At 36.9% G+C, this 17084-nt stretch overlaps 1 protein-coding gene across 26 annotated transcripts in view; it reads left to right on the top strand.

Annotated features, from left to right (window-relative positions):
- LOC121325789 (ankyrin-3-like) overlaps window positions 1-17084 on the top strand; it is a 188079-nt gene that overhangs the window by 39768 nt on the left and 131227 nt on the right. For 12 of the 26 annotated variants that reach the window (XM_041268832.1, XM_041268819.1, XM_041268818.1 and 9 more), the window contains exon 1: window positions 12931-13304. The exons of 1 other annotated variant lie outside the window; for it this stretch is intronic. In XM_041268832.1, coding sequence (XP_041124766.1) covers window positions 13200-13304 — 105 coding nt within the window. In that variant the 5' untranslated portion in view covers window positions 12931-13199. Of the gene's footprint in view, window positions 1-12928; window positions 13305-17084 lie in introns of those variants that run through there. 13 more of the 26 variants (XM_041268813.1, XM_041268831.1, XM_041268815.1 and 10 more) reach the window with 5 other exon arrangements.

The raw sequence follows: 17084 nt of genomic DNA, 5'->3' as shown, positions 1-17084 counted from the left end.
GACCCAGCTTCTCATGTACAGAACAGTGGAAAAGCTCTTGTCTGTCATAATGATGTCATTATCAGGTCAGTAGCAGTCAGATGAGAGCTGCTTTTTTGACCCAAGAATAACCCTTAAAAGAAATTAAAAAAAAAAAATAATCTATAATAAAAAGCTGCACCACCACCTCTCTCATGCCTTTTCAAAATAGTTCTACCCACCAGGTGGCAGTATAAAGTTACAACAAATAAACTTATTTATATGGGAAGGTACATTTACTATAAAACAATAATTCAATGTAGCTGTAATTACACAACATACCAGAACCAGAACCCAATACATCATTTTGAAATTTGGCAAGTGAAAAGTTAAGGCATAGTGACGAAGACCACACTGGAGATTCACCACACCTGAAACATGAAACTCCCTTTGCTGCACCTGGAAGTATGTTTTGTCAAATGGAACCCTGGTAGCCACTGCACAGGAAGTGAAACTACAATGTCATGGCTGGATAAATAGGCTTCGTCCTGGTAAAAGTGAAAATAATGTCTGAAAATTAATAAGGAACGTTAAAATAAAAAATTACAAATGATAGATCACAGGTTTTTTTTTTTTTTTTAAGAATTGGTTAGGACACCTTTACCAAGATACTAAGATATTTAGTGAGCAAGGAGGTGTAAAATGCACAATACATGGTCTACTAGTCATTCTGACTGTATTCTTCATAACACCTTTGATCTGTAAATACAGCAGATCTGTTAAGTTCAGATGTATTTAGTAAACCTGTAGAAGACTACACAAGTTTTTTATTTCTGAGCAAGAACCAGTAACAGAAAAGTCAGAGCTCATGACTTACTGAGCTTTTAATAATTTTCAGGTAGACTGCATGGGTGGAAGTTAAACATATTTTAAAAAGGAGTGTTATAAAATAAGTGACCACAGTCACAGCGCCTAAAAACCCATAATGCACTGGTTTGGGCTTTGCATAACATCAGTTTTTTTTTTTTCTCCTCCCATGTAGTTCTTTATAAAGTGGCCTCAGCTTCACTAAACAGGTTTGGCAGAAGATGCCACACTTATCTAATGCAAATCCTAAAGTTAAACCTAACCCCAAGACTATAAACAGACAATCAAGTCTGAATTAAATGTAGTAAGGTTGTAACGCCATAATCAGTCCCACTGCCTGTGCATCTTCTGAGTCTGAGAGGTGTGTTGCAATTCCCTCAGACCATTCAGAGGAATTTACATGAGAGCAATGTTAATACATGTTACAATATTATATTTATATTATAATATTGGTGTGTGGTGATTTGGTGGTGGTTGGCAGGGATGGGGTTAATTTCCTATCCCTGACAAAATACACGTGAGAATGTGGCTGGAGCTAATTGAATAATTGATAATTAGGCTTCAGCCACATGCTATAAAAGAGGAGAAAATGCTTTGTTTGGAGGAGGGAATTTGGGAGTGAAAAAGTTTTGTTATTCTGCGTTTTGGAGAAGATTCAGTGAAGGCGCTGCCCAGCCTAAACAGTTCTGTTTAAAACTTTTGTTTTGGCCCTTGAGCTGGTTATTTTCATTTCTGATTACTGTGTTTGTGACTTGTTTTTGTTAAACCTTTTATTTTGCTTTGTGAGCAGTGTTTGGTTCAACTTTTTGATTTACTTGTGTTTATTAAACAGCGCAGCAGCGCTTTAACTGCAGTTTTACTGTCTCCGAGTCTCTGTCCTCCCAGCTATCCTGTCACACTAAGCCTTTAGGAGAACACGATGACCAAATGAGAGGTGTAATACAGTGTTCAGTCTGGTCTGTGTCTATATCCTTAACATACAACAGTATTTCAGATACTTCTGAGCTCCTGGTTTTCTATTAAATGGCCAGCGGAGGACACCAGACTATTGCAAGATTGTATCGTCATCGACACAAACATCAGCAGCAGTCACATTTTCAATGAAATGAGTGGAAGCATTGTGACCCATTGGTATTTTATTTATATATAATTGTATTTTAAATCCAAAATAATTATTTTCACCGTTTCTACTTTCGTAAATCACAGCAATAAAATAAATCTTCAGCTTAGAATCACAGCCACCAAGTTTGAATATTTCATCACTGGCTCTTAGCTAAAGAGGAAAACCTTTAGCTAATGATCTTCATCAGTGGCAGTGCAGTGGTTTGTACTGAAAGGGCAGCTACAATAATACAACATATGCATACTGATATGAGAGCATGCTGGAAACAGTGTGCTGCTGCATTTGTACTACTGTGCAATGCCTGTTCCAAATCCACCATGTTGCCCTTGTAATGCTTTGGTCTGCTGATGGCTAGGATGTATATCTGTGGTTGTTGACAAAAACTGTTGCTAATATAAGATGTAATTTGAGTACACTTGCTGGAAACTAATAATGTGGCATCACATACAATTTCTGTAAATACTTGAAAATGAAAACACATGTTACAATATACAAAACATAAGGCAATGTTCAAGAAAATTGTAATAATCATAATAATAATTTGCCTTAATAATAATAATAAACTTTTGACTGGTACTGTGTGTGTGTGTGTGTGTTGTGTGTGTGTGTGTGTGTGTGTGTGTATATATATATAATATATAATATAGAAACTATAGACTTTAGTGAACTTGCGGCTCGCCACACAGGCTGCACGGGTCTCTTTTCCCTTCTAAGTAAAGGCCCAAAAACACAGGATTGAAATGAACCGCACTTATGCGCACTTTTAGCAAACAAAAATGAAATACCTGTTTACCCTGACCATATAACACCAAAGTAAAACACCAACACAGATTTCTTTATAAGACCAAAGGTATGTTCTTACACAGACCTTCTGGAAATTCCAAGGTTAGGTTCGGGAACACACAGTCGTCAGTCCAGAAGCAGACTGACTGATGAAAAAGGGGAATCCTGATCTGGCTCTAATTTTAATCAATTGTCAGGTGTGCAGGTGATCAGATTAAACAATATAAAGTCAAAACACCTATTACCTTGGCAGGGAGTTTTGTTAATGGAACGTCCCTGTAAATTGAGACAGGGACAAATTTGTTTAGTTTGCAGTTTTCAAACGTTTAAAGTCAAATAAAGCAATTTTAAGAAACCAATGAACCAAGTAAGGAATTCAAACTCACCCCCAATACTTAATTTCAAGCTAATATAAGATGTAATTTTCTTTCACAAAATGTGGTGCTTTAACTCACATACAATACCTAATACATCAGGTTAATAATAATAATAATATAATAATAATAATAATAATAATAATAATAATAATAATAATACAAATGCAAGTCTACCAGACAGGAGGAGTGAGGTTGTTTTTCAGTGCTAAATATAAGAACAGAATTCAAAGAATGCCTTCCAAATGGAAATAATCATGCACGACATCCTTGGGCTATAATAGCACCAAACCAATAGGAAAAATGAATGTCAGAATTCCCATGAATTTACAATGGGGTTGAGAAATAACCTAGCGACCTTCAGCTGAGATATAAAATTTTTCAATTTCAAAGTCAATTTTTCAATAGTATTTTGTTAACCATTCAGTAACATAGTTATTCTGGCTTGTGATATTTTGGGCTAATTAAGGTTAAATCTTGGAAGCTGTTTAATCATACTTCAATGGACATTTCTTACAATGAGTTATTGAACAGACCTACTACTGTATACTGTCACAACAGGAGGAAAGCATTGGGAGTCATTTACAGTGCAGTATGTGGTTTATCATGTATTTTATTAACAGATAGACCCTTTTCAATGATATGATTGACTTGGAGTTGATAATCCCAAAGTAAGGATATTTGGAGTTTTAGCTGACTTTCTTTTATTAGTTCTTAAATAGGTAAATGTATATTAATGAGTTATTCACAAACAATCTACAGCATTTGTTAACATATAGAAAAAAGAACAAATGGTCCTGCAATGAATTACAAGGTTATAATGGTATCAAAAGGTTCTGCTGACATGGTAAACCACAAGAGCGAACTCTTGTGATGAAATTATAACCTAAAGACATTCGCTTCAGCCCCATTTTTTTTTTTTTTTTTTTTTTTTTTTAATATGTGGATTCTACAACTTTTGTTAAAATGAAATATACGTTTTTAAATTTTAAAACACAGTAAAACATCACAAATTAATGTTTTCACAAGATTTATATTGTAAGCAGTTTTTTTATTGTCTTTTTGTTTTCTTGGTCTTTGAGTGATTCTCTTGTTTGTAGTGGGAATTAAAAAACGGGGAGACATATTCAGTGCTTGCATTTTTTTTAAATAAAAATGTCAGCATATGCACTTGCAAAGTGCTACTTTCTTTAATTAATTGTTCTTGAGAACTGTCATAGGCGAAGAAATTTAGAGGGGGCGGGGCAAAGCCCTGCATGTAAATAAATGTTTGTTTGTTTGTTTAAGCAGGGGTAAATGGATTGTATTATTTAAAAGAGAAATGCAGTTATTTTAGAACGTATGGTTTAAATGTATTCTGTGTTAAAAAAACAAACAAACAAAAAAAAACCCACCGTTTTGTTATTGTTTGAATATGGTCTGGAAGAGGCAGTGTTAGCGGTGCGTCTCTGCCAGACAGCTTGTATGATTGCACGGTCAGCAGTCGGTGTTTATTGACTGTTGGCCATGCAAACAAAAACCCTGTGCAAAAGGTGCCCGTCTCCAGTTAATTGATTAATTGATTGCTTATATGGAGATGGTCATCGGTATATAATCCTGCAGTCTGTTCTTGTTCAGGGTTGGTGTTCAGGAAGAAGGAACTGTGCAAGAGCGAGCGAGAAACAAAACAGAAATGAGAAAGTAAACAATAACAATTGCTACACTGTGCTTGTTTATTTGTTTTGTGTCAGTGTGTTTGTGATTTACTTTTGTTAAACTTTTTATTTTGCTCTGTGAGCAGTTTTTTTTTTTGTTTCAAATATATATATATATATATATATATATATATATATATATATATATATATATATATATATATATATATATATATATATATATTGTTTAATAAAAACGGCGCGGAGAGGTGTTTCACCCGAGTACCAGCCTTGGTTGTCTGGTCTGGGAGCTTTATTACTCGTCTACCCTCACACGAACATTTCGAAGTGTTTCCGTGCCTTATTTTTGAATATATTAATGTTTTTCTTTTAAATAGCAGCGTTTTTGTGTATTGATACGGTTTACCACTGTTCAGAAAACCGGCACTGTAAACGTACGACTGAAGCATTTTAAATTGTGTGAACACATTATTTAATACATTTAGTTTATTACAGTATTTGTTTCCAAAATTGTTTGCTTGAATTCCAAAGTGTGCTTTTTAAAATTACTGGTGTTGGTTGCAATTTACATAATTGCCTACGCAATTGAATTCACGCGTTTTAACAGTGACTGCTACACTTTCTATTTTGGGTTTGTCTTTTCTGATTTCAACCTACTTATCCGCATGGATTCCGCATGGACGTACACACAGTGCAAACAGTTTAAGAGCTCTTATGGAACAGTATACTGGTCGGTTCAGTTTACAGTCTAGTGAGATCACTGTGTCGCCAATGTAAACAGAACGATACACTATACGCAAATCATAACTCAACAGTGTCCACATCAATACACGATGGTTGTATCACATGAATATCAGGGTAGAGAGAGAGATGTAGAGAGATGCACTATGAACACTGAGTACCGCTAAAGGGCCGCGTGGATTTTTTTAATTTTTTTTTATGGGTATCGTCTAGGGTGACCAGACGTCCCGATATTACGGGGTTTGTCCTGCGTGCCAATTAAGGTACTGTCGGAAATCCCAGACATAAAATGTAATTTGTTATTTTCTTGTCAGGAAATTTCTTATACGTGTCTGCTGTGCTGCCTCGCGGTGCAACAGCATACTCTACTGGTTTAGGTCGTGTTGTTTGAGTGAGTTGTTTGCATTGCATCAATGCGGCTATCCAATCACAGTAACCTGCACTCATAGGTGGCGGTGTGCATCGTGTGTTTTACTTGTGAAATGTCATGGTGGCTGGAGTTGTTGACGAACCTGCCACTAAAAAGCAAGAAAGATAATGCAAGTACCGAACGCAGTAGTAAAAATGATTATGATTATTATTGTAAATTGAAACTTGCGCAATTAATCGAAACTCAGAAGTAAAAATGAATTTCCTCATGAACTTCAAAGAGTTCTACACTTATGTCATCGTCAAAATGTCAGTTACGCGCATGGCCAAGTCATACAGTTAGGATTAGGGTTATAATTAGGATTTCGCGGACCTGTTTAAACATTAAATACACCTAAATAATATTACATAGCACTATATTAGCCTAAAATTGTGGTACTTCCTTACTAAAACAGAGTGCTGTCATTTGTTAAAGGCAAGCATGAAACAATAGTTGCTGCCGACATTCTCTGTCTGGTGTGGATTTACCATACATTGAGACTACACGTCTGCATCCACTGAACTGGTTGGAAGTGTAAGGCAAAGCTTTGCCAGGTATACATATGTGGTCATCAATTAGAAACTCGGCTACCCAAAAGTATCTGGCATTCTTTAATAAAGTCCATATATGCAGCACGTTCGTTGTCATGTTATTTGTCCCATCCAGGTATTTATTTGGTCTGTACCGAGTCAAAACAAGAAAACGTGCCATTCGGGTCTAAAATTCTAACTGCGTTTAAAATGTAAACAGCAGGTTGTTTGAACCGAGGTAGCTGTGCTTGATTCTACATGTAGTGCGGATTTAACTTGGGTACAACCGACATGATTATATATATATATATATATATATATATATATATATATATATATATATATATATATATATATTATATATATAATATTGTCTGCGCTGACTCGTTTGTTTTCTGAAAGCTTTTGTTTGTTTTACATTCTGGTCATCAGCCTCTGTAGTAGCCTTTTGTTTAATGTGTGATTCCTAAGCTAAATAGCGATCGATCGTATTTTCTTTAAGTCACAAGATGTGCAAAACAATTACCTCAATCTGCATTTACAGTTTGTTTGGGAAATGTCTTGACACGATCCTCAACCCAAAAATATACTTTGCCTGTTTTGCTTTATTGTCCATTTTAAGTCCAAGGCTGAAAACTTCGTTGGCAGCTGACCAGTAACAAGAAAGTTAACCGGTTTGGAACACACACACACACACACGCACGCACGCACGCACGCACGCACTTTTTTGTTTTTGCCTAAGTGCAATACACACAGGAAGGCGAAGGAATGAAAAAAAAGCCTATCTACATAAGAAAGATACGTATTTTGCGTGAATTGCACTGTGCAGTAGTTAATTTAAACAAGGTTTCTTTCCTCCCCGCACAAACTGAAAGTGTCCCGATTTTTCACTCTTGCTGTCTGGTCACCCTAGTATCCTCATGAGTGACATAACCACAGCGCCTCATGTCCCTTCTGTTTATGTAACAAGCACAATATGTGGAAAAGAAACAATGTTAAAACCTATATTGAACAGATTTATTTGCTTGGCAACTCAATGTAATTTGGAACAGTGCAATTCACTCAATCATTCTGTCATTGGATTTGAACGAGTGCAAAATTAGAAACAATAATAAATAAAAATTAAAAATTCGCTCGACCACGAAATATGAAAATAGGTCTTTGATGCCAGATATGGGAAAGCATTTGCAAAAACACATGGTTCATGTTGAACATTGTTTAAACTGTATGACATCAGCTTGACAAGCCCTGAAACAAAGGCCTTGTTGTAAATAGAACAAAAGAAAAACCAATACACATCTCTCTTTTAACATTGAAGGATGGATACTCTAACCTGTTACCATGAACAGCGCTACTTCAGTGTCCATGCGCAAACTGAGTGCTAATCTGCATATGCTCTTTCAGTTAGGACTAATGTATCCTTTCTAGACATGAGGATTTACCGCTATTCAACAGCTTGTTCAACAATTAAGCAAATTGTGTTCCTTCGTTTCATAGGCATGGTAAACTTAGATGAGCCTGCATCAACCTGTCTGGTGTGATCTGTCAAAACAAAAAAAAAATCTCTTCACTTCCCTGAGAAGACCAAAAAACACACTTCAGATTGAGATTTGTGATCTAACATCACTATTATTTAATTAATAACAAAGGGGCCAAATTTCCATGTTAAAGGAATATTCACCATCTACATTTTCGTAAAATTATTGTACAGTCTGTAATTTGTGCCCCCTCTGTAACTGTGCCAACTGTGAGTCTTTAAACAAAATCCCAGCTTCACACTGCTAGTGGTCATTTTTCAAACCACATCAACCAGAAATCCAGCTTTTATTAGTCAGAATCAGATCCAGTGGTTGAAAAAGGACATTTTTTGCTGGAATATTAAATAATGATCAAAGCAGCAATAGAGAATGATAGAGAACACACATGTTGGAATAGGATGTTAAACAAAGACATTAAATACTACAAAGATATAAAGTATTTATTTAATTCTGTATTATAAAACAACCGCATATCTATATAACATCTTGTCTTTTAGTAGCCCATCTTAACATGGTCTTTAATAACTGAGTGGAATGCTTTTACCCAGTTACAACCAGGCAGTGAATACATTGTTTGGGCTTTTTGCTTCGCAGTCTTACAGTTTCAGACATAAGACGATGTGCTCCAGATTTGTGTTTTTCTCATTAGGAAACGAGGAGTACAGTCTTACGCGTTGAAAAAGCAGTAGTAGAAACAGTTCTGTGTACAGTATATCACGCATCCAACACATGTAATCAGTAACTTAAAACTTAAAACAATAATCAATTACAGATGTATACATCTAGGATGTAGCCTCACGCTGAGGTGAAATAGAACCATTCAAAATCAATTCCTGGAGTGGCCCGTTGGCGCTTGGCCAGCAGGTTTGAAATGGGGAACACTTGGGCTCCGGTAATGCACACGACACCCTGGAATGGTGGGAAATTCTCTTGGTAGGCTCTGGGAAGCCTGCCACAGGCTGCATTGTATTCAAAGTTTGGTAATGCGTCTCATTTTACACATGAACAAGAACTAGTAAACTATTTGTACTCAGTCCAACTGCAGTATTACCTTTCCCTTGTCTGTCAGAACTGTATGAGGCACAGCAAACTAACAGAGACTTTCTGATATTTTTACTGTTTCACACGTATACATTGTTGTATATCACAAGTACCTTATCATATTCCAGTTAAATGTTTAAGGAAGAAAACATACAGTGTTGGGGCAGGATATATGATTGTCAGAGTGTTAAAGTCCTTCACATATTGTAATATTAATTAAAATGTAGTCTCAGCTTCATATAGTGTACTTTAAAACCATGGATGGTAGCTATTACATTTATTCTCTTAAATATTTCAGGTTTCTGAGCATTAAAGTAAATGCAACATTTACAGGTTGTAAACAACATTATTGAATTTGTAAGTAACCTGAATAGAAATCCAATTGGATTGCCATTATAGACTCTAGCAGGACCATTAGCCGACCACTGCATTACCAGCAAACGCAAGACATTGGGTTTGGGACAAATATTTGCCCAGGTCCTGACACAGTAGCAACACTGGTATTAATATGGTACCATGGTACTTTCTAAAGTGTGTGTGTATTTGCTCATTTCACTGTGAAACAAGACAAGCAGCATGTCAAAATATAACTATTTTACTACTGTGGTACCTTGCTGCCAGTTTACTGGAGCTGCTCATATCTTGAGCTGTCGTCATCTCAGAACCTGAATTGTACTGTACTGTACTGTACTGTACTGTACTGTACACACACACATATTTATTTTATTTATTTTTCTGGTAGAATACAACATGTTGTGGTTTTTAATTTCAATACACAGTACACATACGACCAGACCTTGGCCTATGAGTGTATTATGGAGGATGTTTAATGCCATATTGTTCTCAGTGTTCTCAGGAGGATCCCCGCTTTCACAGCACAAAGGATTCATGTCACGCTGTTTTGTAGCTTATGCTGGTGTCATCAAGTGAGTGCCAGCCATCCTTTCTGCCTGCATTGTCAGCTGACTGGCTGTTCCCCACTGGAAGCTTTAACTCTTTAAGACTCAGTACTACTTAGTGTAGTCAGTGCAAATTGCTTAACTAAAATAGACACACTCCATGTTACATTAATTACATATCTCTGAAGAGGCTTTTAGTCATAAATGGATCAACAAGAGTGCTTTTCACACTTTTACTTCAAGCTAAAAGCTGTGGCTAAAGATTTTTTTGCACACCGATAGGAGACAGTGTCTTGAGTGGTGAAAAATGTAGGAAGGTTAGGCGAACATTGGCTGTGTAGGGCTTTGACAAAAAAAAAAAATACACCTATATATTACACATGCTTCTTTGTAATTGTGAAATCCCTCACTTACTTTGGACATACCTCTTTAAAAAGCTAGTGCCAGCTGAGAAATTGTTTTTGTTTAAATTAAATGGAAGAAATTGAGAATTGTATTAGGAATTAGCCAAGTTTTATCCGTCTGTATTGGGTACGTTCTCTAGATGTATGTGTGAAATACAGTGCTGCACACAGTGAGATATCGTGGAGTTGTCTGAATAGGACATGTGTATAGATATTGCTGGAAAACCACTTATCCACTTGTGAAATTTGCTCATTCTTAACTGCAGTTACTGTGCTTGTTATAACCTGAGTACATATGCGGTGGTGTCTGTCCATGAGTATGTATAGATTTAAGTCAAACTTACACTGTTTTACTTTTACACACACTGGCCAAAAGCATTGTGCTTATGTACTGTATGTGTCTGTCTCCTGGACTTAACCTTGCAGCAACCTAGAGGGAACACTGAGGACTGTTGTTCCGGTGTGCACTTCAACATGACGTTTAAAAGTAAAAGAAGCAGGCTTCCTTTCATTCTAAAGGGGTGTTTGAGGCCAGGGTGGCATTACTGTTTCACCTGACGAGTACACTGTAGAAGTACGTCAGCTGCAGGATGTGATAACAGGAGACTCTGAAGGTTAACTGACAGCCTGCTATAGAAAAGACCTGAACCTGAAACTGCAGGCAAGCAGGAAATGTACCTGAACACGGAAGACATTTCTGATCTGACCCGACAAAGGGATCTATTTTAACAAGCGCTGTGCAAGCCTCTTAAATATTACATAACTTTGATTGCATTACATCTATTAGAGTAGAGCATTAAGGGTTCAATATGAGAATGAGTATATGAGAAACATTAGTTAAGAGGCTTTGAGGATTACCAATGAGCTCTTCACACTGTTCTCTTACCCGTTCTTGACTCCTTAATTTTGCCTGGAAAAAAGATTGTGTTTTATTTGTTCTGCTTAACCACCTTACTGTATGCACCAGAAACACACTACTGCTTACCAGGTACATACAGTTAGCAGTGTGCAGAAATGTTCACAGTTGTAATAAACTTGGTAAGGACATATAGAATAAGCAGAGGTCTCAATGTAGGACTAATTTGGGATTGGCTTATGAAGGCTATCTTATAAACATCTGGTACAATAAGTTATGTAACAAACTGTGAGTCAGAATCAAGAATCAAATATCCTTTCAGTATAGCATCCAGTGTTTCACACAGTTTCTATAAAATCACTCCCACAACAATGCCATGAGCTGGTGCCTAGCAACAGTATTTCAATTTGTATTTTAACTGTCGCTAAATGATGTATGGTTATGAATCCCTGATTTAGGAGTGGGCTAGCTACAACAGCAGTCTATTTCCCTTGCTTCTTGTGTTTTTCACCTCTGGCTTCAATTTCAATAGGGCACAGGTCACAAGTGAAATGAGTTTGGTGGTCTCAGCCGTAGATGTCACACAATTGAAAGAGGTCAAATGAGTTGCTCTTGCTTGCTGAGCTGTGAGGGGAAATTATCATGGAGCCTGCAGACTCTGTAGCCAGTCCCTCACATCTGAGGGGTGCCCTAGAAAAAAAACAAACATATGACAGCATTTTAGATTCAACTCTTTTGCTTTATATTACCACCAAAAACAATTTTCTGGAGATTTTTTAAAATATATAGTAGAAAAACTGAATAATTCATGACATTTCAGTTTTCAGACAATTGTATTTGTTTTTCTAATAAGAAGCAATGAAAGAAATTGAAATTACGTTGATCCAGGGCACCCCTCATTTCATGGGGACTGAAAAAGGGTGTTTATGTTTATTTTAGATCATTTCTGTACAGATTGGATTGTGTCAGAATATCGAGGAGTGTAAATATTTAGAATCCAGTATCGCTAATGCTCAGTAAATCTGATGCTTTGTGCTCAGCATGTTAAAATAGCCTGTACGCACGCACACACGCACACACGCACACACAGTGAAGCTGAAGCAGGCCTGCTGTTGAGGCTTCTTCACAACCCATCATGAATATTCAAAAGCTGCAGTCAGTCACCAAGGACTAAGGTGGCAAAATATAGTAAGGTGATTGAAATAGTCTGAGGCACAAAGGGTATGCTGAAGCTAGTGTATGGGGAGAGAACAAATAGGCTGTAACATTGATTTGATTTCTCTTAATAAAAAGGAAAAAAAAAGATTTACATATATACATACACTGATCCCAGGCAATGTGGAGATTGCATATACACAATGCGGTGTATGGCATCTGTGGGAGAAAATAGGAAGAATGTTTTATTTTACTGTATAATTCTGTCAGCATCAGCAGTGAAGCATAGCAGGACCATTTTCCATTTTCCATTCCATGTAGGTCTTATTCTGCTGAAGCGCTATTCCCTGACAGAGCAGGTTGCATTTAACTGGAATGGATCGGAATCAAACTGCCTCAGAAACATGACAGTATTGGTTTATTACTGGAACACATCCTCCCTCCCCCCGTAAATGCTAATCTGCACAGCATTACTATTAGGAGCATCCCCCCATCCTTGGGCTCACTTGGGCACTTCCAGCTGGTGGCTGGGGCTATAGCAGTAATACAGCCTCCTCTGTCCCAGCAGCTTTTTCATTACATTTAATGCATTAGGATGGCAGTATTGTTTAGGTGGTAGCAGGTAAAGATTGGATGACTATGAAGAAATCAGCAAAGAGGAAAATGTGTTCTCCTTAGAAACAAGTAGTTCCTGTGAAGGTGATGTTTTCCTCTAGCTCCATTCTCCTGGCTACCTTGCAGTGGGTGATATATAGAAACGCAAAGCCTTCTTCTTCTTCTATCCCCTAAAAGAAGGACCCTTACCTTTTGTGTATTTCCCCTCCTCATAGTCACCTCATTTCATCGGATATCTAAATCTTTTCATTATGGCTCATGCGGCTTCCCAGCTGAAGAAAAACAGGGATTTTGATGTTAATGCAGAAGATGAAAAAAAGAAGAACAAGAAACGGACCCGGGAACGAAAGAAAAAGGTACCTTTTAGATACAGTGCTGTACTGTACCAATGCATTCCTTTGTTTTAATTTGGATTCCAGCATGCACATAGAGGGTGCACAATTGGGGGTATACAGGACTGTAGTTGTGTTACTAGGCTGGGGAATCGTGTGTTTGCCCTTCAGTGAATTGTGTTTTTATATGGAGATGTATATAGATAGCACAAATGTGGACTGCAGTAATAACGGAGGGAGGTGTTTTACTAGAAAGCTTAGGCTTAAAATCCTCATCAGCCTCACAGCCATGACAGTGTATGTAGTACTAAACATGTGTTTATGATATCATGTTTACTGAGACGCTGCCCTCTAGTACAACACTTTTAGGTTTTGAATTGTATGATAATGTGGAGTCCCTCTGTTAAACACAGGACAGCATTTACTAAATTCTACCCAGCAGGTATGAAGCCATAACAGGGGGAATATTAGAGAGCCACATTTGCATTGTTTCATGCTGATTTGACAGTAATGGCAAATCAGCTGCACCTCTTGTAATTTTAGGTGGCACTTTTAGTTGTCATGTTGTTTTCTAGCTTTAGCTCTGTAAAACATATATATATATATATATATATATATATATATATATATATATATATATATATATATATATATATATATATATATATATATTTTTGTGTTCAATTATGTGGTTTTTAGAATTTGATTTTTAATTAATTTTCTTTCTGCAGGTGTTCTATTTAAAAGGGATTTATGCTTTCAGGAAGGGGTGTTGATGTAAAGCACAGATAGGAACTGGCATGTTTTAAAAAAGCATCTCGTTTATTTTGTACATTTGATCGTGTTACAATTAAAAATCAAGACTGCTGTGACCCATCAGTAGTTTTCTTTGATCTGTTAGTGAATTATCTAATAATCTGTTCCTCCAATGTCACTGCAGCTTTCAATTTATTTACCCCCACTCTTAAAATCCCCTTAGGGCAGATAACCATAATTTACTCCAAGCGGTGAGGCATGTTCTCATCAACTGGCATGTAGATTTGCACTGAAGGTACTTCATTTTTTTGTCAGTATGACAGACAGGGCTCTGCTTTACCTCCTTGCGCTCTTGCTCTTTGTCATGCTTCGGATCCAAGTTTAATATTAAACTAAAACACTGAGGACATGCATCTTCCACAGTCATTTGGGAAGACAAAAGCCAAATCTCGGTGATTGTGTCTAGGGATTTCCACTTGACTTAATATCTTGGCTGTAGTATGATTTTTATTTATTTTTTTCTTCACAATTTACATTGAATGTCATTTGACAACTTCCATACAGCTGTCCCTTTTAACCATGGATAGTGGTTAATTAATTCACTGCAGAGTCCAAGGTCTTATTCACCAGTCGTGGAGGCTATGTTCTGAACATGCGTACAGCGCAAGGGTCAGTTGCTTACAGATATGACATATATAGAGCACCCAAAGCTTTCTTGTTTTAAATCTGAGTGCATATGGGATTTACGGTCAGGACTCCACCTCTCCCTAATGCAGATGGGGGAGACTGTATTATGCATTAATATAGGGCAGGCTTTAGATAATTGCATCTTTATATCCCTTCATAGAAAAGGATAATCACCATTAAGATTCACAATTGACTTTAAGCACAGTCCCAAGGTTTTTTGAGCTCCATTGTAGAGTGTTAAGCAGACACCAAACTAAACAGTGGGTTGTTTTAGATTTTTTTCCCAGTTTTGTGACTGTAGTTATCTTTGTTTAAACCTTTTGTTAAATAAAAATGTACCAAAACAAAAAAATTACATTTTTCTAGTCCATAATAAAGTAAACAAGACCTCAAATGCAATGTCTGTTGTCTTTATCTGTTTTTTTGAAGAAAAAACAAACAAAATGTTCTTAATGGTAGGCTGTGCAGATACTGTATTGAAAAGAAAAAGCTGTAATAATACCATTGCAATAGAAAAATTGAACAACAACAAAAAACATAAATGAAAAGGTTTGGGATTTTAACTCCACAGTTGCAGCTAAGGACACATTGACTGTTGGGAAGCCCAAATGTTAGTTTATTGATGGCATCTGTATGCATTTAGCATTGCTTTGTTCAGGAGATGGGCAGTCTTGACCTGTAGGGAGAAAGCTGTTCTGCCCCTTTGCTTTTACAGTCTCAAGCCGACAGCACTGCAGTGTCACTTTATCTAAATTATAATCAATTACACAGTGTTTTTAGACACAGGCCAAATGCATATTATGACCTATCTTCAGGGATATTGTCGAGGTACCCGCATGTCTGTATGTCACTCCTTACATATATCCAAAGAACCACTTGTCCAGTGCCTTATTAAACTTCCTCTAGCACATGTTATTGAGCGTTGAATCTGTGAATGCAAGGAGAATATGATCTGTTTTTACCTACAATTATGTGTTACAAATTATATCTGTGTAACTGATCATGATTGAATGGAATTTGATAAACAAAAAAAAATTCACAGAAGTTATTCTGTGTATCTGGTTTGATATGGCGGAAGCTTACCATCTGTCTGTATGTTGTGTACAGTACCTGTGGTGGATGTAGATAATCATGATCTACGTTTGATACTGATATACTGTAGCTTTCTACTAGGAATTCGGTGAGACCACCAGACCTAATTTTATACTGCTACCAAGTCAAAATAGATTGCTAATACTACCAACCTTACCAGGGACCTTGAGGTAAAAGGCTACCCCTACTTTTGAAGCAAGTGCAACGGCAACAGAATAAATAGGGAGTAAAACCAGCAGGAAATGACATATTCAACTCACCTTCCTGTAGTAGTTTAGGTTGTTTCTTGTGAGTTTTGCCGTTTTATTTCTCAAAATAGAGCCCGTAACATATCACATACTGTAGCTAATCCACCAGTAAAAGGGTTGTCCTGTACATTCTTGGCTCATGAGCCGAGATGAGCCCATCAAGCCTTGTGAGGCAGGGAGAACTGGAATCCATCTTTGCTTCAGATGTAGTAAAATGCGTGTATTGAGTTTCCCGCTCGAGACAAGCCATTCAAAATCCATATTGTAGTCTGGGACACTGCCATCTTTGAAAAACAGTTTTGTCAAGTCATTTGGTATTCTCCCTTATTGCCTTTTATCCCAGGCACTTAGAGACAGAAAGCTGAGTTTGTTTGTTTTTTTTTTGTTCTTTTTATCTTTACTTGAATCCAGGGGTTTCAGTTGTCATTGTGAGCCACAAAACAAGGGCTGACTGTAATGGACCCAACTAGAGGCACTTGCAGTTGTGTCTGCTGATAACACGATACTGTAAACTTAGCTCCACACTTTCATTTCGTCTCTGTTTTGCGCAGGATTTACTAAGCAAGTACAGCAGTTTCTATTCTTAATCGCTGCTGTTTTTTAGGAAGGAGAAAAACGTGTTTGTTTTAGAAATCTAGAACCCTATTCACAAAAGTTTAAACGCTGTTTAAAGAAATGCTTTTTTAAGGACCATTTTCGTGAAGAGTGTTCATTTGTTTACAGAGTAATTTGGCCATACACCTTATTCAGATTCTCCCTTTCAACGTTGCTCTGTTTTTTTAATTAAAGCCAGGAGTAAATGCTTTCTATCAGTCAATATTGGCAGATATTGACTGATAGAAAGATATACAGATGGCAGATATACTGGCAGATCCAGTAGATTTGGATAAAAGTGCCTGTTAAATAAATAAATATAATAATCCAGACAATATTGAACATGTTCCAAAAATAAGGTTCTCCCTTGAGCTCCGGTGTCCTTGAACCAATTCCTTGCTGATAAATTAAGAGTTCAACTGACTTG

Source organism: Polyodon spathula, chromosome 13, assembly GCF_017654505.1.
Source record: "Polyodon spathula isolate WHYD16114869_AA chromosome 13, ASM1765450v1, whole genome shotgun sequence".
Lineage (NCBI taxonomy): Eukaryota > Metazoa > Chordata > Actinopteri > Acipenseriformes > Polyodontidae > Polyodon > Polyodon spathula.
The sequence above is the reverse complement of the archived record's forward strand: the minus strand, read 5'-3'. Positions and strand labels throughout refer to the sequence as shown.